The sequence below is a fragment of the Muntiacus reevesi genome, chromosome 1 (genome assembly GCF_963930625.1).
Source record: "Muntiacus reevesi chromosome 1, mMunRee1.1, whole genome shotgun sequence".
Taxonomy (NCBI): domain Eukaryota; kingdom Metazoa; phylum Chordata; class Mammalia; order Artiodactyla; family Cervidae; genus Muntiacus; species Muntiacus reevesi.
In genome coordinates, this window is record NC_089249.1 from 271,068,579 (window position 1) to 271,092,667 (window position 24,089).

At 42.7% G+C, this 24,089-nt stretch overlaps 1 protein-coding gene across 1 annotated transcript in view; it reads left to right on the top strand.

The window, feature by feature from the left end:
* The window catches only part of RHOBTB3 (Rho related BTB domain containing 3), a 59,343-nt gene extending 55,559 nt beyond the window's left edge, over positions 1-3,784 (top strand). The window contains exon 12 of the mRNA XM_065914196.1: positions 867-3,784. Within this exon, the coding sequence (XP_065770268.1) occupies positions 867-982 (116 nt within the window). The 3' untranslated portion in view covers positions 983-3,784. The remainder of the gene's footprint in view (positions 1-866) is intronic.
* The last annotated feature ends 20,305 nt before the right edge of the window (positions 3,785-24,089 follow it).

Genomic DNA, 24,089 nt, shown 5'->3' on the forward strand with positions numbered 1-24,089 from the left:
GAAGGAGGAAAAAAAGGTTTTAAAAAAAAAAGTTGGAGGCTCAGTGCAGGATTGCAGTATCTGAGTGATAGAAGTTAATACAGGAAGAAAGACAAAAACACTTGAGGAGGAAATTATCAAAGACATAATACAAGAAGTTACTCCAGTACTGAAGGAACTGAATCAGCATATTAAGTCTCTGCCAAGTGCTCAGCTTAATGAATGAACAAGGTCCATCATTGGATATGTAGGAACACCAACTTATAAATAGGAAAATGTAAATATTTGTAGAATAAAAAAACCCCACAGATGACTTATCAGCAACTGTGAATCTGAATGTCAGTAGGAAGCAACGGGGTACTGTCTTCAGCATACTGAGGGAAGATTCCATACCAGACCAGATGATCTGTTCAGTGTAAGATGCCTCATCACAATCAAGGTCTCAAAAATACTTCTTATGCTTGCTCCCCTTTCAGGAAGCTAATAAAAGTTGTGCTTCACCAAAACTAGAGAAAACAGAGTGAAACATTTGAAGTCTAGGAGCAGAGAGAAAAAGAATGGGAGGACTTTAGAGTTTGGAAGGCTGAGCTAGCGACAAAGAAAACTAATCAAATGAAAACCACAAAGTCCTTTATCTCCGGGAAAAAGAAGTCTTACTTGGGGGGGGAAAAAGGATATAATCAAATACTACTTGATGAAGCAGTGACATGATGTATATAATTGTAAGTCACAGGACAGCGTGAATCCTGATGAGTGATTGAGAGGAGGGGAGGAAGTATACAGCAGAACTTGGGTCTCATCTGTTACACAGGAAACCAATACTTAATATTGAAAGTTGATCCCAAATAAGATATATTCAATTAATACTCTTTTTCTAAAACTTTTAGTGGAAGAACGCAGTTTTGTTGAAAAGCACAGATGGCCATCGACTATGTACTTGAAGCAGCTTGCGGAATACAGGAAGTATATTCACTCCCGGAAGTGTCGTTGCTTAGTAATGTAACCTGGAGTTTTTATATCCATGCATTTTTTTCTTGTTATTATGAAGAATGGGGTACTTCTGGGTTCCAGGAAAATTCTTGCGACCGAAACCAATATGGGAGTCTAAAAAGATCACCATTCAGCTTAACGTGCTTATTAGATCTGGTTGGAAAAAACTTATCATTGTTATCTTAAAAGGGAACAAAATATACTGTAGGTTAAAATGAAAACTTCACCCTAGCACATAAAGCTACTTTTTCCTTTAAGATTCCTTATTGGTTTAGTGATATGAATATCCCTTCCATTTAAGAAATGCTCAAATTATTTAAAAATCATGTAGTATTAATGCAGAAATTTCATCATCTGATTAATTGCTCTGTTAAAATAAGGGCCATTTAAAGACCCAGTGTGACTGTTTCTATAATGAGAAATCTAGAAGACTGATCAAACTGAGATCTTAGAAATTTTCCTGGGATTTTAAACATGAAATGCCACTTCATTCCAAATCAAGTGACAATGTTCGAACCATAATGAAAAAAAAAATCTGTTTTTTAATCCGAACAACCCAGCTGATCCACCTTGCCTCTCCTCCATGGTTCTTATTAGCCAGGAAATCTGTATTGGACTGGGTTTGTGGCCATGTAGCCTCTGTGCTCACACAGGGCCCCCTGCTTAGAAAGGCACCATGCTTGATCCACTGCCCTGCGATCGCCGTCTTAAAATTCATGATGTTTGAAGGAGGGCCCTGCATTTTCACCTTCTACTGGGCCCCCCAGATTATGCATGTCTCCTTGCAGGGTATGTTGTCTTGGTCAGAACGTTATCTTCTCTGAAAGCAGAAAAGAGGCACTGACATCAAGCAAAAAGAAGGAAGCTTGCTGAGGAAAGAGATCGTGTGGGGTTTCTCCCACGAGGAAGTCTGTACCACCCAGGGCCTCACTCCTCTGCCACCTCAACTGGCAAGTGAGAAATGCGTCGTGGTGGTTTCACTTTGAGACACTCAGAGTCCTGGCTCCACACAGATAAATACTTTCCTGATCACTCTGTAAGACCAGGATGTTGGTATAAGTGACTGGCCGGTGTGACTTTAATATGCATTAATGAAAATGCTTGTAGGAAAAGATGCTTTCTAGAGAATTTGCAGTCAAAGACTCAAGAATTTTCTTTCTTTTAGTGTATTTACTAACATTAAGATGTCAATGGCTTGAACTGTGTGAATTCTGTCTGTGAACTGAAAGGGTATTTAATGAAGAATAACATGAATCTTGTCCTTCGGGATTTTATCTAGTAAGTTCAAAGAAAGGATATAAATCAAGACTTGTTGCATGGAAAGAAAAAGGTACTAGAGGACAGAATTATAGTTTCTTTTGAATCACGTGTCAGCAGAAACAATTACATCAGAAGCTTAGAAGCTGAGAGATGGAAAACCAGATTACTATTTATTGTTAGCATCCTTTTCATCTGTAATAAGGTATTGGAATATATTTTTATTTTAATTTCCAGTGACTTTAGAATACACATAGTTTTTGCCCACCTATTCTAAGGTTTGTTTAAACAGTTTTATGCCATAGATTAGACACAATACTATACAGTTAGTCCTTGAATGTTTGCCAACAACTGTCAGAATAAAACAGTAAAAATCCCCTACAAATATCTTACAAGACACCTGATTTTAATTGGATTGTGTTGATAAAGATTACTGGAATGCATTTTTAATTTTTGTATTTAATTCATTTGAATTAATCAACTCTCCCACTTGACAAGGATTAATTAGCATTGTAAAGAATAAATACTGAAATAGATTTTTTAGTAATTCATTCACATTTAAGGCCTTTTGAAATGTAATGATAGCCTTTTGCTTTTCATAAGCATATCCTTACCCCTACATTAATTACAGCATTATGTCTAAGTAACTTTTAAGCTAGGACATTGAAAAATATAAGTGCTAAAGTAAAATATTTCCTTGAAAATACTATTTAACACTTCAGTAGACTGTAGATAGTTTCTAGGTTGTTGGCCCTACGTGGAGGTTGGCTTTGGGAGCTGCTGCTCCATTGGCATTGAGCACGTAGTTTTTATTTTGAAAGTTCTTTGCCTCCTGCGAGTGACTCAAACACACAGATGTCACAGCTCTCCTGTGCTAGTCAGAATAGTAATCAAGTTAGTGTTTAAACCTAGACTCTGCAATACCTTTGGATTAACTCGATTTAAAATAACAAGAGGTTTTTTAAAAAAAAAAAAAAAAAACATACAAACTCTCTTGGGAAATGAGTGCTCTTTTAGAGTTTTTCTAATTGAAAGATTATTTCTAGGCGAATGTATGCTTTGTGCTGATCTCTGCTTCAGTATATTTATCAGTCATTTTATTTAGAGAAGATGCTGTACTGTATCAATAGAACTAAGGCCTTTTCTTTCGGGGCCAGATTCTCACCTTATATAACCCTTTATATACTTCTGACTACTCTGTGTTCACATTGTAGAGAGTAGGCATATAATGTAGAAGGTTTCAGTAACCTTGGTAACCACCAGCACGGTGGTTTCCTGTTGGGCCGAAGCAGAAAACTGAAGAACTAGGTAAATTTGACTTTCTGGACAGATGAACTTCTCAACTGTAATTTTAAAAACTACACTACACTGATACAGCTAATCAGACAAAAACATCCTCATGTATTTTATTTAATTTAAATAATCTGTTTAGCTCTGTCTTGAATAATTTTGCAAAGAAGGGTATGTGTGTATTTTAATATAGCCTGACCTGAATTTATATGTTTTTAGTTTTAGTATTTAACACTTTTGTAACAAATAAACCTTTTTTTTAAAAGAAGCTTCACACAGTGTTGTGTAGTTATTTTCACTTTGATTGTGAATTGCCGAAGTAAATTTGGGAATCCTGCCTTGTATTTCTCAAGCCTAATTGTTTTTGAAAACCATTATGTGCAAAATATTTAGGATGTTGATATGTTAGCTGTGATGAGATAAAGAAATTTATATTATCTTTAACAACTGGTAGAATTTCTCTTAACAAAAATATCTCATTTCTTTTAAAAAAAATGCTTTGATAATTATGTAGCATAGAAACAAGCATTTACGTGTTATTTGGGGGGCAAGACTTTTGAGAAACAGAGGCAACTCCACATAATAGCAGGTTAAGAATTTGGGTCTTTCCAGCAAAATGAAAAGGCACTCTGCTGACCAGGAGAAAATATTTGCAAGTTCTATATCTGATAAAGGGTTAGTATCCAAAATATGTGAAGAACTCATATGACTCAATAGCCAAAAAAACCCCACAAAACCCAAATAAGCCAATTAAAAAGTATGCAGAGGATCTGAGTAGACCTTTTTTCAAAGAGGACATACAGAAAGCAAGCAGGTACGTGAAGAGATGCTCAGGATCATTAATTTTCAAAGAAGTGCCAATCAGAATCACAATGAGGTATCACCTCACACCTGTCAGAATGGCTATCATCAAAAAGACAGGAAATTACTGTCGGTGAGGATGTGGGGACACATTGAGCACTGTTGGTACAGATGCAAACTGATACAGCTACTATGGGGAACAGTATGGAGGCTTCACAAAAACTAAAAATGAACTACCGTGTGATCCAGCATTTCCACTTCTGGGTGTTTATCTGAAGTAAATGAAAATACTAACACAAGAGGATATCTGCACTCCCGTGTTCATCACAGCATTGCAATATTCAGGATATGGGAATAACCTCAGTATCCATCAGTGGGTGAATGGATAAAGAAAACATGCCATATATATGTATGTGCACATACAATGGAATATGATTTGGCCATAAAATATAAAATCTTACTATTTGTGACAACATGAATGGACCTTGAGGACATTGTGCTGAGTGAAATAAGTCAGAGAAGGACAAATGCCATATGATCTCACATATGTATTGCTGTTGTTCAGTCGCTAAGCCGTGTCCTACTCTTTATGACCCATGAACTACAGCACACCAGGCTTCCCTGTCCTTCACTATCCCCTAGAGTTTGCTTAAACTCATGCCCACTGAGTCGGTGATGCCATCCAACCATCTCATCCTCTGTCATACCCTTCTCCTCCTGCCTTCAGTCTTTCCCAGCATCAGGGTCTTTTCTAATGAGTCAGCTGTTCGCATCAGATGGCCAAAGTACTAGAGTTTCAGCTTCAACATCAGTCCTTCCAATGAATATTCAGGGTTGATTTCCTTTAGAATCGACTGGTTTGATCTCCTTGCAGTCCAAGGAACTCTCAGGAGCCTTCTCCAGCACCACTGTTTGAAAGCATCAGTTCTTCAGTGCTCAGCCTTTTCTATTGTCCAGCTCTCACATCCATACATGACTACTGGAAAATCCATAGCTTTGACTGTCCTGACATTTGTTGGCAAAGGGATGTCTGTGCTTTTTAATATGCTAAGTTTGTCATAGCTCTTCTTCCAAGAAGCAAGTGTTTTAACGGCTGTAGTCACTATCTGCAGGGATTTTAGAGCCCAAGAAAAGAAAATCTGTCAGCGTTTCCACTTTTTCCCCATCTATTTGCCATGAAGTGATGGGACCAGATGCCATGATCATAGTTTTTTGAACGTTGAGTTTTAAGCCAGGCTTTTCACTCTCCTCTTTCACTTTCAGCAAGAAGCTCTTTAGTTCCTCTTCACTTTCTGCCATTGGAATGGTATCATCTGCATATCTGAGGTTATTGGTATTTCTCCTGTCAGTCTTGATTCCAGCTTGTGGTTCATCCAGCCTGGCATTTCACATGATGTACTCTGCATAAAATGTAAGTAAGCAGGGTGACCATATGCAGCCTTGATGTACTCCTTTCCCAATTTTGAACCAGTCTGTTGTTCCATGTCTGGTTCTAACTGTTGCTTCTTGTCCTGCATACAGGTTTCTCAGGAGACAGGTAAGGTAGTCTGGTATTCCGATCTCTTTAAGAATTTTCCATAATTTGTTGTGATCCACACAAAGGCTTTGGTGTGGTCAGTAAAGCAGAAGTAGATGTTTTATTAATTCTCTAGGTTTTTCTATGTTCCAACAGATGTTGGAAATTTGATCTCTCATTTTTTCTGCTTTTTCTAAATCCAGCTTGTACATCTGAGAGTTCTGAGTTCACATGCTGTTGGAGTCTACCTTGAAGGGTTTTGAGTATTACCTTGCTTGCGTGTGCAATGAGCGCAATTGTATGTATATATGAAATATTAAACTAAAAAAGCCTCAAAAACTGAACTTATAGATTTAGAGAACATATTGGTATTTGCCAGAGGCAGGGGGTAAGGGAAGTGTGAAATGGGTGAAGGAAGTCAAAAGTTATAAACTTCCAGTTATAAAATATGTGGTGAGACTATAACGTACTGCATGGCGTCTATAGTTAATAGTACCATACTGTGTGTTTGAAAGTGGCTAAGAGAATAATACTAAAAGTTTTCATCACAGGGAAAAAATTTGTAACTAAGTGGTGATGGATGTTAACTACTCATTGTGGTGATCAGTTTGCAATATATGCAAATATCAAATCATGATGTTGTATACCTAAAATGAATATAATGTTGTATGTCAATTATATCTCAGTTTTTAAAAATTGGAAGTTTCCAGGGTTGAGGAGCACAGGTAGGAGGAGGCGAGAGACCAGGCAGCCATAACATGAGATGGAATGTGCACTATATGTTACAGCCCCTCCCTAGAAGGTTCCCAAGCTGCCAGCTAAGTCTCCTGAACCCATAAAAATCTCCACAGTCCCACTAGAATTATATTCCTAACTCAAATCTAACCTGGGAACAAACCCTTCTAGAAGACTCCCAGTGCCTGTTGAAGAACCTCCACAATCCTCACCGCCAGCAGGGTCTTTCATAACCTAGCCCCAGCTTTTCTGCCTTGACAAGTAGAACTTCCACCCAGACTGTGTGCTTATTGCACACCTCATAGTCTCCCTTGGCTTGGATTGGGTTACCATTTCCTGTCTACTTTGCAAGCTCCAGCATATCCTGTAGTGGAGGTCATCATGCTCAGTCATGTCTGACTCTTTGCGACCCCATGGACCATAGCCCATCAGGCTCCTATGTCCATGGAATTTTCCAGGCAAGAATACTGCAGTGGGTTGCCTTTTCCTATACCAGGTGATCTTCCTGACCCAGGGATTGAAACTATCTCTTGCTTTTCCAGAATCAGAAGCTCCTATATCCTGTAGAGTCCCATGTAAATGATATCTCTCTCTTACTTTCCATGCCTCTTCCAGGAAGAAGTAATTCCATCTGCATGTATCTTTTCTCAGTTCTTTATGCCTTTCTTATGGCAGTTGAGCTTCTGTGATATCTCAGTTGGTAAAGAATCCACCTGCAATGCAGGAGACCCCAGTTCGATTCCTAGGTTGGGAAGATCTGTTGGAGAAGGGATATGCTACCCACTCCAGTATTCTGGCCTGGAGAATTCCATGGACTGTATAGTCCATGAGATCGCAAAGAGTCAGACACAAATGAGCGACTTTCACTTCACTTCACTCTGGCAGTTACTGCATTTTAAGTATTAACATGTTAGTGGTCTGCATTTGGCTACAACTTGAGAGCTGGGACCATGTTTTGGTTTATGGGGAGGCGATGAACAGATAAAATGGAAGAGTGGTAACGGATAGATCATTGGGATATAGAACCTGTGCAAAGTGATCCTTGGAAACATCGCTGCCTGGGAGTCCCCACTGGAGGTTAGCAGTGAGTTGGGCTGTGGGGACAGAAAGGTTCCTATTGTGCATACTGAAGGAGAAACAGCTCCAGTGTTACACATAATGTTTGTCTGAAATGCTCCTTTAACTGCATGCAAATAATTTCCTGGCACGTGCTGACCATGTTCTAAAAGTCTTTGTTGTCCTGCTCTACTATTGCAGCTTACTGTTGAGTTATGATCAGATTAATATGAGAGTGTATGAAATCCTCTTACACGTTCAGAGCAAGGAGCTCTCTTATTTACTCCTTTTTAAGAAAATAGGATGCAATTTAGTGGACACAATATATTCCCTACTTAAAAAAAGTGAAAAGGAGATGGGAACTCAACCCCTCTTCCTCTGTTGAAAATTTGGACTGAAAGATCAGCAGGAGACTTTTTTTTTTTTTTTAAAGAACAAAATTAATTTGTCTTTCAGTATGGGAGGCTAGAAATCCAAATTTAAGGTGTCCACAAGGCCATGTTCTCTCTGAAGACTCTAGGGAGGCTTCTTCCCTGCTCCTTCCTGATTTCGGGCAGCTGCTGGCAGTCGCGGGTGTTCTCAGCTTATTGGTAGAACAGCGTCAGACTGTTCCTCCAGCTTCACACATCCGTCTCCCTCCATGGGTGTCTTTGTCCAAGTATCTCTTGTAGAAGAACACCAAAGTCATTGGGTCAGAGCCCACCCTAACAGGAGGACCTCATCTTAACTTGATTACATCTGTAAGACCCTGTTTCCAAGTAAGATCACATTCTCAGGGAGAGGATTAAGACTTGCATATAGCTTCTTGGTGGGCACGACTCAACTTCAACACCTTCTCTAGCACAGTCAGTGCTTTTTGTCCTGATTTATCCTCATCTGTATTGAGGGTGTAAACTTGCATATGTGTAAGCCAGTATGGTGTTACAATCGTTTTACTTTTAATCTTTCTGATGTAGATTTATCATGTACACTCAGCCCTGCTTGGCTTTTGCTTTGTAATAGAGACTGAGACGCTTCTCTTTCAGTAAGTATATGCCATTTATATTAAAAATGTGTGATTCTAGCTTCACATTATGCTTTTTCTTATTGCTTTATTTTTTTCTCTAAAGTTTTGTATACATATTTATTTTATGTGGGTTGGGTAGCTGACTATATCTTGGAAGCTTTCTATCCTGTTTTGGAATATATTGATGTTTTATTTTACACATATAATATTTTTAATTCTTGATATTTTATTTTGGAAACACTAGGGACAATGATGATTTAATAGCTCTGATTCCTTTTCTCCAACACCAGCTTAGTAGGTACTGGTGTAAGTATTATTTCTTCTAATGCTTACTTTACACCTTAAACTATATTCAGTCCCAGCTGTTTGAATTATCAGAGTATAAATGAGACTTTTAGAGTTCTGATCATAAAAGCTGAAATAACCAATATTTTTACACAACCATCTAGTTCTTTTCCCAACTTTGATTAGTTTTATTATTTCTTTGTTGTCATTGATTCATATTATAAACCAGAAATGTGATTCCAAGAGTTGTTTCTTCCATAGTTTTCAAGTTAAACCAATTTTAGACTCACTTCTCTCCTTCCGTTACAGTGTCTCTATTCAACTTGTGTGCAACTGAGGTTTATCTTTTAACAGTTTCTTCAAGGTGCATATATAGGAAATACATTTTTGTAATCCTTGTATGATCAAAAGTACCCACTATTGCCTTTCTGGGCTTCCCTGGTGGCTCAGCTGGTAAGGAATCCGCCTGCAATGCGGGAGACCTGGGTTCAGTGCCCGAGTTGGGAAGATCCCCTGGAGAAGGGAATGGCTACCCACTCCAGTTTTCTGGCCCGGAGAATTCCGTGGACTGTATCGTCCATGGGGTCGCAAAGAGTCGGACACTACTGAGCAACTTTCACTTCATTGCTTTTCTAGTTCAACAATCTGTCTGGGTATAACATTTTGCTCACACTTTTATTTCTTGGAGGGTTATGAATTTATCCCTCCACTGCTTTCTAAAGATATATATATATATATATATATATATTGTTGTGAACCTTAAAGCCAGCCTAATATTTCTCCCTTATAAGTTATTTGACCTTTTTGCTGAAATTCCTAAAGAATTATATTCTGTTTTTTTTTCAAGGTCCATGCTGTTCTTACTTTGCATGACATTAGCAGATAAGTTTTCTGCATATTTTCTGGCACTGATAGTATGGAAGGTAAATAGGAAACTAGCTGTATCTCTCAGCTCCATTCAGTAAGCTAAAATGACTTCTTTGATTTGAAAAGTTTGTTAATGAATTTTAGATCTGGAATCTTCTTTTAAAATTCTTTTTGAATTTATTTTTAATTGGAGGATAATTGCTTTAGAGTGTTGTGTTGGTTTCTGCCATGCGTGCGTGCTAAGTCACTTCCGTCATGTCCGACTCTTTGCGGCTCCTCTATCCTCATCTCCTGCTTTGCAGGCGGATTCTTTACTGCTGAGCCACCAGGCAAGCCCCGGGTTTCTGCCGTACAAAAGTGCAAATCAGCCGTGAGTGTACATATGTCCTCTCCCTTGTAAACCTTCCTCCCACCCTTGGAGCTTGTCGCGGAGCACTGGCTGCGCTTCCTGTGTTACACAGCCGCTTCCTACTGGCTTTCTGTTTTACATTTGATGATGTATATGTTTCAACAATCTCAATTCATCCTACCTGCTCCTTCCCTCATTGTGTCCACAAGTCCATTCTCCATGGCTACATCGTTCTTCCTCCCCTGCAAATAGGTTCATCAGTACCATTTTTCTAGATTCCATATGTATGTGTTAATATATGAATTCATTTTTCTCTTTCTGACTTCACTCTGTTTAAGAGGCCCTAGGTTCATCCACCTCACTAGCACTGACTCAAATTTGTTCCTTTTTTTGACTCAGTAATATTCCATTGTATATATGTACCAGAACTTCTTTATCCATCCGTCTGTCAACAGGCATCTAGGTTGCTTCTGTGTCCTAGCTGTTATAAATAGTGCTGCAAGGGTTGGGTTTATAAACCCATAAATTGGGTTTATTTATGTGAGTACAAGCACATGAAAATGCATGTTCTCGTCTTTCTCCCTGTGGTCAACAGAATAATGCTTTCCCACCAACATCCACATCCTAATCCCCAAAACCTATGAATGTTACCTTTCATGGCAAAAGGGATTTTGCAGGTGTGATTGAGGTAAGGCTCTGGATCGGGAAAGGTTATCCTGAGTGGTCCATTGTGATCCCAAGGACTCTTATAGGAGGGACGCAGTACAGTAAGAGGAGAGGAGGCAATGTGGGGATGCTCTCATCCCTGTCTTCGGAGGGTAGCATTTTGGAGGAAATAGCATCTGGAAGAGGGCATGGCAACCCATTCCAGTATTCTTGCCTGGAGAATCCCATGGACAGAGGAGCCTGGTGGGCTACAGTCTGTGGGGTCACAAAGAGTCAGACATGACAGTGACTGAGCACTCTTTGAAAACAGAGGGAAGGGGTCATTAGTCAAAGGAGAAGAACTGCCTCTAAAGCTGGAAAAAGCAAAGAACAGATGCCAAAACCCTACTTCTATGCATCAGCACTGAATTAAATCTTGGAGACAGAGTTCTCATATTACTTTGCCAGCCAAAGGGGCACACAGCAGGCTATATCCTCGAATATGTGTGTCCCAACCTGAAAGTGTGGGTGTTGTGAAAGTGAAAAGTTTAAGTCACTCAGTCATGTCTAACTCTTTGTGACCCCATGAATTATCCAGTCCATGGAATTCTCCAGGCCAGAATACTGGAGTGGGTCACCTTCCCTTCTCCAGGGGATCTTCCCAACCCTGGGATCGAACCCAGGTCTCCCACATTGCAGGCAGATTCTTTACCAGCTGAGCCACAAGGGAAGTCCAAGAACACTGGAGTGGGCAGCCTGTCCCTTCTCCAGGGGATCTTCCTGACCCAGGAATTGATCCATGGTCTCCTGCATTGCAGGTGGATCGTTATCAACCAAGTCTTATAATCAAGGGCAGGGTTTCTTTTAAGGGTCAAGGTGCTTGCAGGGCCTACATTCCTTCAGTCCAGAGATCATCTGGCATCAGATGCTCTCTTGGTCTGTGGTTCTGGAGGTTATTGAACTGTGATCTTCCTCCTGGAATGAAGAATGCTTCATCTAGAAGTTAACGTCTTCCATTGGTTGGGGGTTTTAGTTCTGCACTGGAGCTCAGATTGGTTCATGTATGTTCCTTGAGGGGGAACCAGGACCCTGCCCCAAAGCTGCACTGCTGTTTCTTATCTGTTCCTCTCTGTCTCTTCACCCCCTCCCTTTCCTGATTAGCCGATGTTTGAACTTGCCCTTTAGAACTCAGGTGAGGTCTTGGCCTTGAAGCACAAGGTGAACTCAAGATTGCCAGAAGAAATATCAATAACCTCAGATAAGCAGATGATACCACCCTTATGGCAGAAAGTAAACAAGAAATAAAGAGCCTCTTGATGAAAGTAAGAGAGGAGAGTGAAAAAGTTGGCTTAAAACTCAACATTCAGAAAACTAAGATCATGGCATCTGGTCCCATCCCTTCATGGCAAATGGATGGAGAAACAGTAGAAACAGTGGCAGACTTTATTTTTTGGGCCTCCAAAATCACTCCAGATGGTGATTGCATCCATGAAATTAAAGGATGCTTACTCCTTGGAAGAAAAGTTATGTCCAACCTAGACAGTATATTAAAAAGTAGAGACATTACTTTGCCAACAAAGGTCTGTCTAGTCAAGGCTATGGTTTTTCCAGTAGTCATGTATGGATGTGAGAGTTGGACTGTAGAGAATGCTGAGCACCGAAGAATTAATGCTTTTGAACTGTGGTGTTGGAGAAGACTCTTGAGAGTCCCCTGGACTGCAAGGAGATTCAACCAGTCCATCCTAAAGGAGATCAGTCCTGGGTGTTCATTGGAAGGAGTGATGCTGTTGCTGAAACTCCAATACTTTGGCCACCTGATGCGAAGAACTGACTCATTGGAAAAGACCCTGATCATGGGAAAGATTGAAGGTGGGAGGAGAAGGGGCCGACAGAGGATGAGATGGTTGGATGGCATCACCGATTCAATGGAGTTTGAGTAAGCTCCAGGAGTTGGTGATGGACAGGGAGGCCTGGGGTGCTACAGGTCATGGGGTTGCAAAGAGTCGGACACGACTGAGCGACTGAACTGAACTGAAGGTCTTGGAGGGGCTTCCCTGGTGGCTCAGTGGTAAAGAATCTGCCTCCTAATGTAGGAGACTTGAGTTTGATCCTTAGGTAGGGATGATCCCTTAGAGGAGGAAATGGCAACTCACTTCAGTATTCTTGCCTGAGAAATCTCATACCACTTAGTGACCGAGCCTGCGCAAAGGTCATGGGGGCTGAATGAAGCCTGTTTCCTGCAAACAAGAAATGGGGGACATAGATAGACATTGTGCTCTGGAGCCCCACATGGTTCCTGCTTGGTTTCAGAGCAAGATTCTCCCTTCAGAGCCTATAGAATGAACCATCCCTGCTGACATCCTAACTTTAGCCCGGTCAGACTGATTTTAGACTTCTTACCCCAAACTGTAAGACAATAAATTTGTATTGTTTTAACACCATGAAGTTTATGATCATTTGTTAAAAAACAGTAAAAGGAAACAAATATACCCGTTACTCATATAAAGATGACATGAATTATTATATATTCCTTGCTCTCAATCCATTTAAGGAGGGTTGAGTGGGTCTTAATGTCTTTAATGTAGTAATTCATTAAACCAGTTGTTGTCAAGCTGTAGCTATCATCAAGTCACCTGAAAAGCTTTTCTTTTTTCAATTTTTTAAGAGTTAAAAAAAAGCTGGCCATACCCTGCAGCACATGGGACCTTAGTTCGCTGACCAGGGATCAAACCTACACCCCTTACATTGGAAGGTGGGGTCTTAAGCACTGGACTGCCAGGGACGTCTCCTAAAAGACTTGGAATTCTGGGCACCAGTTCTGGAGTTCTGATCTTGTAGATTTTGTTTGGGCCTTGAGAATTTACATTTAAAACAAGTGCCTGGTTGATTCTGATGCTACTGATGCATAGAACAGGCTTTGAGAACCCACTGTACAGTTCTGTATCTCTTGGGTCTGAAGCATCCAGCTTCTTCAGGGCTCCCCCTTCCCTCCGCCATTAGTTTGACTTGACTTCTAGACCCATGTCAGTCCTCTGTCTTCTTGAAAGTTCTTCTGGTTTTTCTGCCTTTCCTTAAGGGAAGTAAACTTTGATAATTCTGCTTTACAAGTTCAGTTCAGTTCAGTTGCTCAGTCGTGTCTGACTCTTTACGACCCCATGGACTGCAGCATGCCAGGTCTCCCTGTCCATCACCAACTCCTGGAACTTGCTCAAACTTATGTCCATTGAGTTCGTGATACCATCGAACCATCTCATCCTCTGTCATCCCCTTCTCCTCCTGCCTTCAGTCTTTCCCAGCATCAGGGTCTTTTCAAATGAGTCAGTTCTTTGCATCAGGTGGTCAAAGTATTTTGAGCTTCAGCTTCAATATCAGTCCTTCCAATGAAGAGTCAGGACTGATTTCCTTTAGGATGGACTGGTTGGATCTCCTTGCAGTCCAGGGGACTCTCAAGAGTCTTCTCCAACACCACAGTTCAAAAGCATCCATTCTAAGGCGCTTGGCTTTCTTTATAGTCCAACTCTCACATCCATACATGACTACTGGAAAAACCATAGCTTTGATTAGATGGATTTTTGTTGGTAAAGTAACAAAGTGTCTCTGCTTTTTAATAATGTGGTCTATGTTGGTCATAGCTTTTCTTCCAAGGAGCAAGCATCTTTTAATTTCATGGCTGCAGTCACCATCTGGAGTGATTTTGGAGCCCAGAAAAATAAAGTCAGTCACTGTTTGCACTGTTTCCCCATCTATTTCCCATGAAGTAATGGGACCGGATGCCATGATCTCAGTTTTCTACACGTTGAATTTTAAGCCAACTTTTTCACTCTCCTCTTTCACTTTCATCCAGAGGCTCTTTAGTTCTTCGCTTTCTGCCATAAGGGTGGTGTCATCTGCATATCTGAGCTTATTGATATTTGTCCCGGCAATCTTGATTCTAGCTTATGCTTCATCCAGCCTGGCGTTTCTCATGATGTACTCTGCATATAAGTTAAATAAGCATGGTGACAATATGCAGTCTTGACGTACTCCTTTTCCTATTTGGAACCAGTCTATTGTTCCATGTCCAGTTCTAACTATTGCTTCTTGACCTGCATATAGATTTCTCAGGAGACAGGTCAGGTGGTCTGGTATTCCCATCTCTTTAAGAATTTTCCACAATTTGCTGTGATCCACACAGTCAAAGGCTTTGGCATAGTCAGTAAAGCAGAGTAGATGTTTTTCTGGAACTCTCGGGCTTTTTCGATGATCCAACAGATGTTGGCAATTTGATCTCTGGCTTCACAAGAGTATGACAAAAAAGAGCGGAATTCCCCCTGAGGCTTGGACCTGTCTTTCCCAGGATGATTTCTGCTTGGGGGAGCGATGATGGGAGGAGAGGGTTCAGGAGGTGTGGGCTGGACTCAGACAGTAAGCCTACAGTCCTCACCTTGCACGGCCATTGACCTTCCAATCTCCTGTCATGCTCAGGGTTTCTTTAGGTTTTTCCTGCGTGCGTGCTGAGTTGCTCAGTCGTGTCTGACTCTTTGTGACCCCGTGGACTATAGCCCTCCAGGCTCCTCTGTCCATGGAATTTTCCAGGCAAGAATACTGGAGTGGGTTGCCATGCCCTCCTCCAGGGCATCTTCCTGACCCAGTGATCGAATCAAAGTCTCTGGCGGCTCCTGCATTGACATATGGATTCTTTACCACTCAGCCACCGGGGAGACTTGCTTGCTCAGATGCTCAGTCATGTCTGACTCTTGCGACCCCACAGACTACATAGCCTGCCAGACTTGTCTATCTATGGAATTTCCCAGGCAAGTGGTTTCCTTTTCCAGGGGATCTTCCCAACCCAGGGACCGAACTCGCATCTCTTACATCTCCTGCATTGGCAGGTGGATTCTTTACCATTAATTAGTGCCACCTGGGAAGCCCCAGGCTTATCCTGAGTGCTGGTCATTTACCTTATTATCCAACAGATGACACAAGGCTGTGAATCCTCAATGAATTAATGTAAAATTAAATTCTGAAAGACTTAGAAAACAGCGTTATATGCACTTTTAAACAGAAAATCTGAGTTCATCAATCTTTTCTGTTAATAATGACAGATTTTGCTACTTTCTCAAAATATACTTTTTTTCCTGAAAATCTCCTACCTTTTTGTTTTCTTCTGATTTGAAAAAATTTATTCAGCTTCCCTATTAAAAACTGGAAACAATATTGGAACACATCGTAAGTAATCATTTTTAAACTGGAGACGCTTGTAGGACAAAATTTGGTTAAACCAGTTCTGTGAGTCCAGAGCATTCCTTTTATAGGTAGCAGATAACCACTGTCTCCTTGCATAGGCTTGCTTCTGAGTGCTTTTCAATCCTTTCCCCCATCTTGTTTTTGCCTGTAATTTTAGTAAGTTTCAGGCTATCAAAAAATAACTACGGATTCCTCAGTTGCGGTTGTCATAAAATTAGAGTTTATGTAGACTCTCTTTTCCTAGAAATCTCATGTCTGATTCTCTCCCCAGGGTCATCTGTGTTCCCAAATGCATCATTTTTCTTGGGTCTTACATCCCCTGGGTTGGGAGAGGAGTAAGGTTGTTTTTCTGAATTGATAGTGACTTTCTCTGAGGAATGAATCACCTCATATTAAATTAGGACATTTTGGTCTATGATAACTATGTACCAAAATCCTCAAATGGCCATGGATAAAACCCCTGGTAATGGGGTAGTAAGGCAGAGTCCAATGCTGCAATGCTCAGGTGAAGTTTAAATGCTTTCCTTGACTAGATGGAAAGAAAATGCTGGGATAATTTCCTTGGCAAGACTCAGATTTAAAGAGATCAGTTAAAGTAGGTACTATCGAGCATTGCCTGGGCATTTTGCAAAGCTGCACACTCATCCACTACCACCAACACTTTCTCTTATATTCCTCACTGTTTTTAATGGATATGGTCAGAAAGGCTGATCTGGTATAGGACATTAGTAGGCATCTGACTGCTTGTATCTTATTTCATATTTATGTGTCTTTTAGCACCATTTCCAAAACATAATGGTTGTTTCAGAAGTGTTTGTTGAATGTAATGGGACACAGTTGATGGAGAACCTGGCAGTTACTGGTCTCCAGGCTGACAGCACTGACTGCTATGGCCCATTTCTGCTTAGGGACCAGAGGTTTGACCCCAGTGGGGGACACAGAGGTCACTCAGAAAAGCAGAATAAGGCTCCAGCCTCAAGCAACTTGAAGTGCAGGGCCTCCAGGGAGGGGCAAGGGAAGAAGGACAGGAGACACCCCAGAAGTAACCTTGGAGACTTTGCGGCTCGTGTTCTGCAGGCAGAGGTATAATCGAGTGCAATTTCTGTTACCACTGTTTATGTGAACACCGTAAGCTGGTGAGGCCTGGGGAAATTGAAGTGTTGTTATTTCATCATTACTGCTTATTGCCTTTTTGCTAAGTGCCAGGCATTTTGCATATGTCATTTCCTTTTAGAGGAGAAAATAATGTAGCCCGGAAAAGTAGTCTGGTGAGGTGACTACACATGAGGGATGGAGCCAGGTGCCCAAGCAGGCCCGGATCACAGCTCCACCTCCTGCTCTGTGACCTCGGACAGGTGAGCTGGGGGATTTCTCTGGATTTTGTCTGCTCGTTTATAAAGTGGAGCTAAGGGATGTGGCGACCTCGTGGTTTCATTGGGAGGAGCAAATGAGGTCACGCAAGTTTGGTTGGGAAACTGGAGTCTTGCGCGGGCTAGCACCCTCTAGTGATTAGCACTGTCATGCTGACCCAGATCCTGGGGGCCCAGTGCTGTCAGGATTTCCAGCTCTAACAGGAGCACAGGGAGGGATGGCCTAAGGCCACACAGTTAATAAGTGACCGAACTGGCTGAACTCACACCTGACTGCAAAGCCTACATGCTCTACCAAGTAGCAAACAGCCTCCATAAGCATCCTAAGAAAAATGTCAAATCATCCAGCTAAGGCAGGAATTGGTGCTCCCTTTAAATAACACTGCTGACTCTGTGATATGGGAAGGCAAATGGAGATTGCACATGTCCCCGGCTCCAAGGTCAAGGAGTCATCAAGGTCATCCCTCCTCCCCCACCTGCATCTCCACCCTCCTCCTAGGAAAGTTTTCCAAGGTCTAATCTGATCGTGATTCTTCAAAGGTTATGATGAATTAATACACCACACTTGGGGTTAATGTTTGAAGCAAGTAAAAAATCTGCCTGCAATACAGTAGACCTGGGTTTAATCTCTGGGTCAGGAAGATCCCCTGGAGAAGGGCATGGCCACCCACTCCAGTATTCTTGCCTGGAGAATCCCATGGACAGAGGAGCCCCGCAGGCTACAGCCCATGGGGTCGCAGAGAGTCAGACACGACTGAGCGACTAACACTCACCCCCTGAGAAGGATAACTGAAAAGCAAGCAGCATATCCTGGTATGAGGTGTCAGAAAGAAAGGTAGCTGGTTTTAGGGTTTGGTCAGCCCCAATAGCGAGGGAATGAGATTTCTTTGATAGTTCTCTCTTTTTAAAAAAAAATGATTTTGAATTAATTAGTTAATTTAGTTATTTTTAATTTTCATAAGAGGAAACCAAGCTGCAGAGCTTTGCTTAGCCACAGGCACACAGCTAGGAAATAGCCTAACCAGGATTTTAATTCCATCCTTGTGGCTTCTACACCAGGCAGATGTATACTTAGAGCAGCAAGTACCCGACTGGTCTTGGGCCAGTTCCTGTAGGAACTGAACAATCTCTTGTTAAATAGTACAACTGAAATGGGTGAATTACATAAGCTGTAAAGTATGCCTAAGTTATTTTTCAAAGAAAAAAGGAATGAGAGACCGGAAAAAGGAATAGAAGAAAGAAGGGATGGAGGGAAGGAGGAAGGAAAAAACATGAGCAGCTGGGAAATGTTTTCTACCTGGTTCAATAACCACTGTACACCAGTGACATGGGTTCAGTGAAAGTCAGCAGAACTGGATGAAAACGGGAAAAGTTTGTTTCTGAGTAAATGCTTCAGTTCAGTTCAGGTGCTCAGTCCTGTCCGACTCTTTGCGACCCCATGGACTGCAGCACGTCAGGCCTCCCTGTCCTCCACTTTCTCTCAGAGTTTGTTTAAACTCATGTCCATTGAGTCGGTGATGCCATCCAACCATCTCATCCTCTGTCATCCCCTTCTTCTCCTGCTCTCCGTCTTTCCCAGCATCAGGGTCTTTTCCAATGAGTCAGCTCTTTGAATCAGGTGGCCAAAGTATTAGAATTTCAGCATCAACATCAGTCGTTCCAATGAACACCCAGGACTGATTTCCTTTCGGATGGACTGGTTGGATCTCCTTGTAGTCCAGGAGACTCTCAAGAGTCTTCTCCAACACCACAGTTCAAAAGCATCCATTCTTCAGTGCTCAGCTTTCTTCACAGTCCAACTTTCACACCCATACATGACCACTGGAAAAACCATAGCCTTGACTAGATGGACCTTTGTTGACAAAGTAATGTCTCTGCTTTTTAATATGCTGTCTAGGTTGGTCATAGCTTTTTTTCCAAGGAGTAAGCGTCTTTTAAATTCCTGGCTGCAGTCACCATCTGCAGTGATTTTGGAGTCCCAAAATATAAAATCTGTCACTGTTTCCACTGTTTCCCCATCTATTTGCCATGAAGTGATGGGACCATGCTTGGCTCTCATGAACGCCTTGTGACCCATGTCCCCTGCCTCCTCCCCACGCTGCCTCCCCACCTCCACCGCCACTTATACCCACAGCCCAGCCCTGTGATGATACACAATGAACAGATATAAACACTTTTGTGTGTAGGTTTGCTTTTGGTAAAGGCATGCTTGCTGCAACCTACAGAGCTGTACAGTCGGAGGACTGTCTGAAAGAGTGCTCTGTTACGGATGCCATTCGCACAGTTGCTGATGCCCGGGGCTGTGTAGTTTACTAACACAGCACAGATGCTGCTCTAGCACCTCTGGAACGGCTAAAGAGTTAGACTGCGCCAAGGGCCTGGTCACACGCACCTTCCCACCAGGTGTAACCAATTTCCCCGTCATCCCTTAAAGCTGGAGGCGCCCCTCCGGGAGGCTGTTTCCCTGCTATCCATCCTGTTTCTCCCTGTATCTGAGCAAAGGGAGAGACATGAATTTAAGAGCAGAGTTGTTGTTGTTCTGACAGACTTTTCTTTAGAGTCGTGTTAGCTTCACAACAAAATTGAGAGGAAGGTACAGAGATTTCTCATATACCTCCTGCCTCCACACGTATGTAGCCTCCCCCAATATTAACATCCACCCCCCTACAGAGTAATACACTGTTCATCATCAGTTGATGAACCTACATGGTTGCATCAGTCACTCAGAGTTGGCAGTTTACTCTAGGGGTCCCACTCTAGGGGTTTGGATAATGACATGTATCCTACAGAATAGTTTCACTTTCCTAAAAATCCTCTGTGCTCTGCCTGTTCATCCTGCCTGTTCCTACCCTCTGGCAACTGCTGGTATTTCTACTGTCTCCATAGTTTTCCTTTTTCTGGAATGTCAGAGCTGGAATTTCACAGTATGTAGCCTTTTCAGATTGGCTTCTTTTACTTAGTATTATGCTTTGAAGGTGCCTCCATGTCTTCCAGGGCTTAATAGCTCATTTATTGTTTTTCTTCCCTCTGAAGAACTCTGAAGAACTGAAGATCAGTCCTGGGTGTTCATTGGTAGGACTGATGTTGAAGCTGAAACTCCAATATTTTGGCCACCAGACCTGACTCATTGGAAAAGACCTTGATGCTGGGAAAGATTGAGGGTGGGAGGAGAAGGGGACGACAGAGGATGAGATGGTTGGATGGCATCACCGACTCAATGGACATGGGCTTGGGTGGACTCCGGAAGTTGGTGATGGACAGGGAGGCCTGGCGTGCTGTGGTTCATGGGGTCGCAAAGAGTCAGACACGACTGAGTGACTGAATTGAACTGAAGAACTTTTAACATTTCTTGCAAGTAGGTATGCTGACAACAAATTCCTTCGGTTTTTGTTTGCCTGAGAAAGTCTTCATTTCTCCCTCACTTTTGAAGGGTAATTTCCCGGTGTACAGAATTCTAGCTTGGTGAGGATTTTCTCTCAACACTGTAACTATTTCAGTCTACTCACTTCTTATCGCCATGGTTTCTGAGAAGTCAGATGTAATTTTTATTTTTGCTCTTCTGTAAGTAAGGTATTTATTTTTTTTCTTATAGCTCCATCAAGATTCTTTATCTTTTATTTTCTGTAATTTGAAAATGACTAGTCTAGGTGTGGGGACTTTCCAGGTGACACTAGTGATAAAGAACCCCCCGTTAAGTCAGGAGACGTGAGATGTGGGTTTGATCCCTGGGTTAGAAAGATCCCCTGGAGGAGGGCATGGCAACCCACTCCAGTATTCTTGCCTGGAGAATCCCATGGACAGAGGAGCCTGGCAGGCTACAGTTCACAGGCTCACACAGAATCGGACGCTACTGAAGTGACCTAGCACTTAAGCAGTCTAGGTGTAATGGGGTTTTTTTGGCTTTTTTTTCTTCTTCTTGGTTTTCTCTGAGCTTCCTAGATCTGTAGTTTGGTATCTGGGGAAATGCTTAGTCATTGTTGCTTCAAATATTTCTTCTGTTCCTTTCTCTCTTTCTTCTTCTGGTGTTCCTGTTCTGCATGTCTTACACCTTTTGTCGTTGTCCTGTAGTTCTTGAATATTCTATTCTGGGTTTTTCAGTAATTTTTTTTCTCTTTGCTTTTAAGTTTTGGAGGTTTCTTTTGAGACGTCCTCAAGCTTAGAGATTCTTTCCTCAGTCTTAATTGGTTTTGGCTGCTGTAACAGAATACCACAGACTAGGTAGCTTATAAGGGGCTTCCAGGTGGTGTAGAGGTGAAGAATTCATGGGCCAGTGCAGGAGACTTGAGTCTGATCCCTGGGTCAAAAGATCCCCTGGAGGAGGAAATGGCAACCCACTCCAGTATTCTTGCCTGGAGAATCCCATGGACAGAGGAGTCTGGCAGGCGTCAGTCCACGGGGTCGCAAAGAGTTGGACATGACTGAGTAACTGAGCGTGCACACAGGTAGCTTATAAAAACAGACATTTATCTCCCATGGCGTCTGGAACATTCAAGATCAAGATGTTAGCTTGGTTGCGTGAGGAGCCTCTTCCTAGTTCATCGCCAGCAACTTCTTACTGTGTCCTCAACGTGATGGAAGGGAGTCCTGTGGGACCACTTTTATAGGAGCCTGACCCCCTAATTCACTAACTCACCCTCATGACATAATCACCTCTCACAGGCCCCGCCTTCTAACCCTGTCACGTTGGGTATACGGATTCTAACGGGAATTTGTGGGGGACACAAACACCCAGACCACACATAGCCCATTGTCTCGTAAACTAATGAGCCCGTCAGAGGCATTCTTCATTTCTGTCGCAGTGGTTTTGGTCTCTAGCACTTTTTTTTTTTTGGTTCTTTTTAGAATTTCGATCCCTTCGCTTACATTGCCCATTTGTTCTTTCATGCAGTTTACCTTATCCGCAGGAGTCTTTAGCATGTTCCTCATAACTGTTTTAAATTCCCAGTCTGATCGTTGCAACAGCCCTGCCTATTGCCTCTCTGTCTCATCCAGCTGTGGTGTTTGCCTTTTAATATACCTATATATTTTTTTCTTTTTTATAAGAAGATTTATTTATTTATCTATTTTTGGCTGCACTGGATCTTCATGGCTGCGTGCAGGATCGCTCTGGTTGAGGTGCTACAGCACAGGCCGTAGGCATGGGGGCTTCAGTAACTGTGACTCCTGGCTCATCTGTTGCAGCGCCCAGGCTCCGGAGAGGTGTTGTGGCCCAGGGGCTTTGTTGCTCCACAGCACGTGGGATGTTTCCTCAACCAGGGATCAAACCACAGTCCCTGGCATTGCAAGGCAGATTCTTAGCCCCTGGACCACCTGAGAAGCCCCAGTGTTTGATTTCCCTTTGACCATGTCGCCTGGTGTACGGGATCTCAGTTTCCCTGACCAGGGATTGGACCTGCGCCCCTTGCATTGGGAACTCGGAGTGCTAACCACTGTACCCCAGAGAAATCCCACCTGTCATTTTTTTTTCCTGATAGCCAGAGATGATGTGCTGGATAACAGCTCTAAACAGGCAATTTAGTCACATGGAGGTCAGATGTGTGGAAGGTGAGGAGCCTCTTGTATTCCTGCGATTAGGCCTCTTGTTAGTAAGCCTGTGGGCGTCACGTGTGCTTCCCGAGCCCACGCCCTCGGTGGGGGCCTGTCTAAGCCGAGTAGGATGGCGTGGTGGAGTTGGGAATTTTCCTTTTCCTTGTGGAAGGCCAGAGGGGTTTGGAGTTGGGGTTTCTCTCTTCCCCCGGGTCAGTTAGGCTCTGATAAAGCCCCAGCCTGTCAGGCCCTAGTTAGATAGTTAACTCTTGAGAACAAACCTTGTTAAGAAACACCAAATGCCCTGGTGTGTTTCCAAATAACTCCCTCTCCCCTCTCCCAGTGTAAAGCATGGGGGTTTTTTCCTCCAGCATTCACTGTGAGAACCTGGTTAGAACTCCAGGTGGTAAAACTCACAACAGTGTGGGCCCCCGATGACTGGGTCCCCCCGGAGTTTTTAGCTGTGAGCGTCATCCACGCGGAGCCTCAAGCCAGCTGTTGAACACGGCTCAGGCTCCCCTCCTGCAGCACCAATTCTCATGTCAGCTGAGATTCTCTGTATGTGCCTGTCGGTCTCTCCAGTGTGGGAGCACCTTGCTTCTCTTATGGGTCTAAGAAGAGTTATTGATTTCTCAGTTATTCAATTTGCCACTTTTTGATAGGATGGAGGAGCAACTTCCAAGCTTCTTAGATTCCAGATTGGAAACTGGCAGTCCTCAGGAGCATACATTTTAAAAGTCGATCAGATAAACGGCTGAGACTCTCAACACGAGTGCCCGACCTGCAGGTCAGAACACTGTGTAGCCCAGCATTTGCCGAACGCATTTGACCATGAAGCCCCTTTCTTCATGTACCGTTTATCACCCTGCCCTGGAACCGGTGTTCTGAGGAGCCTGCTTGGAGGAACACCGAGCTCAGATGCAGTCCTTGCTGGAGAAACAGCAAGTCGTTTCTCGAGGGTGTGGCTCAGTGCCCAGACCCCAGGGAGGCCCTCCATCGGTCCTTCCATGAAACCAGGAAACACAGTCCCCTTCGCGGCGAAAGGCAGAGCAGTGGGAGTGGGTCCCCCGATGCCTGCTGGGCTCGAGTCCTGGCTCTGCTGAGGGTCCCTGGGCAGCTTAGCTTCTCTGTGCTTTAGTTTTCCCGTCTGTAGGATGGAAGTGATGATGATAATAGTTGGCTTATTGGGCT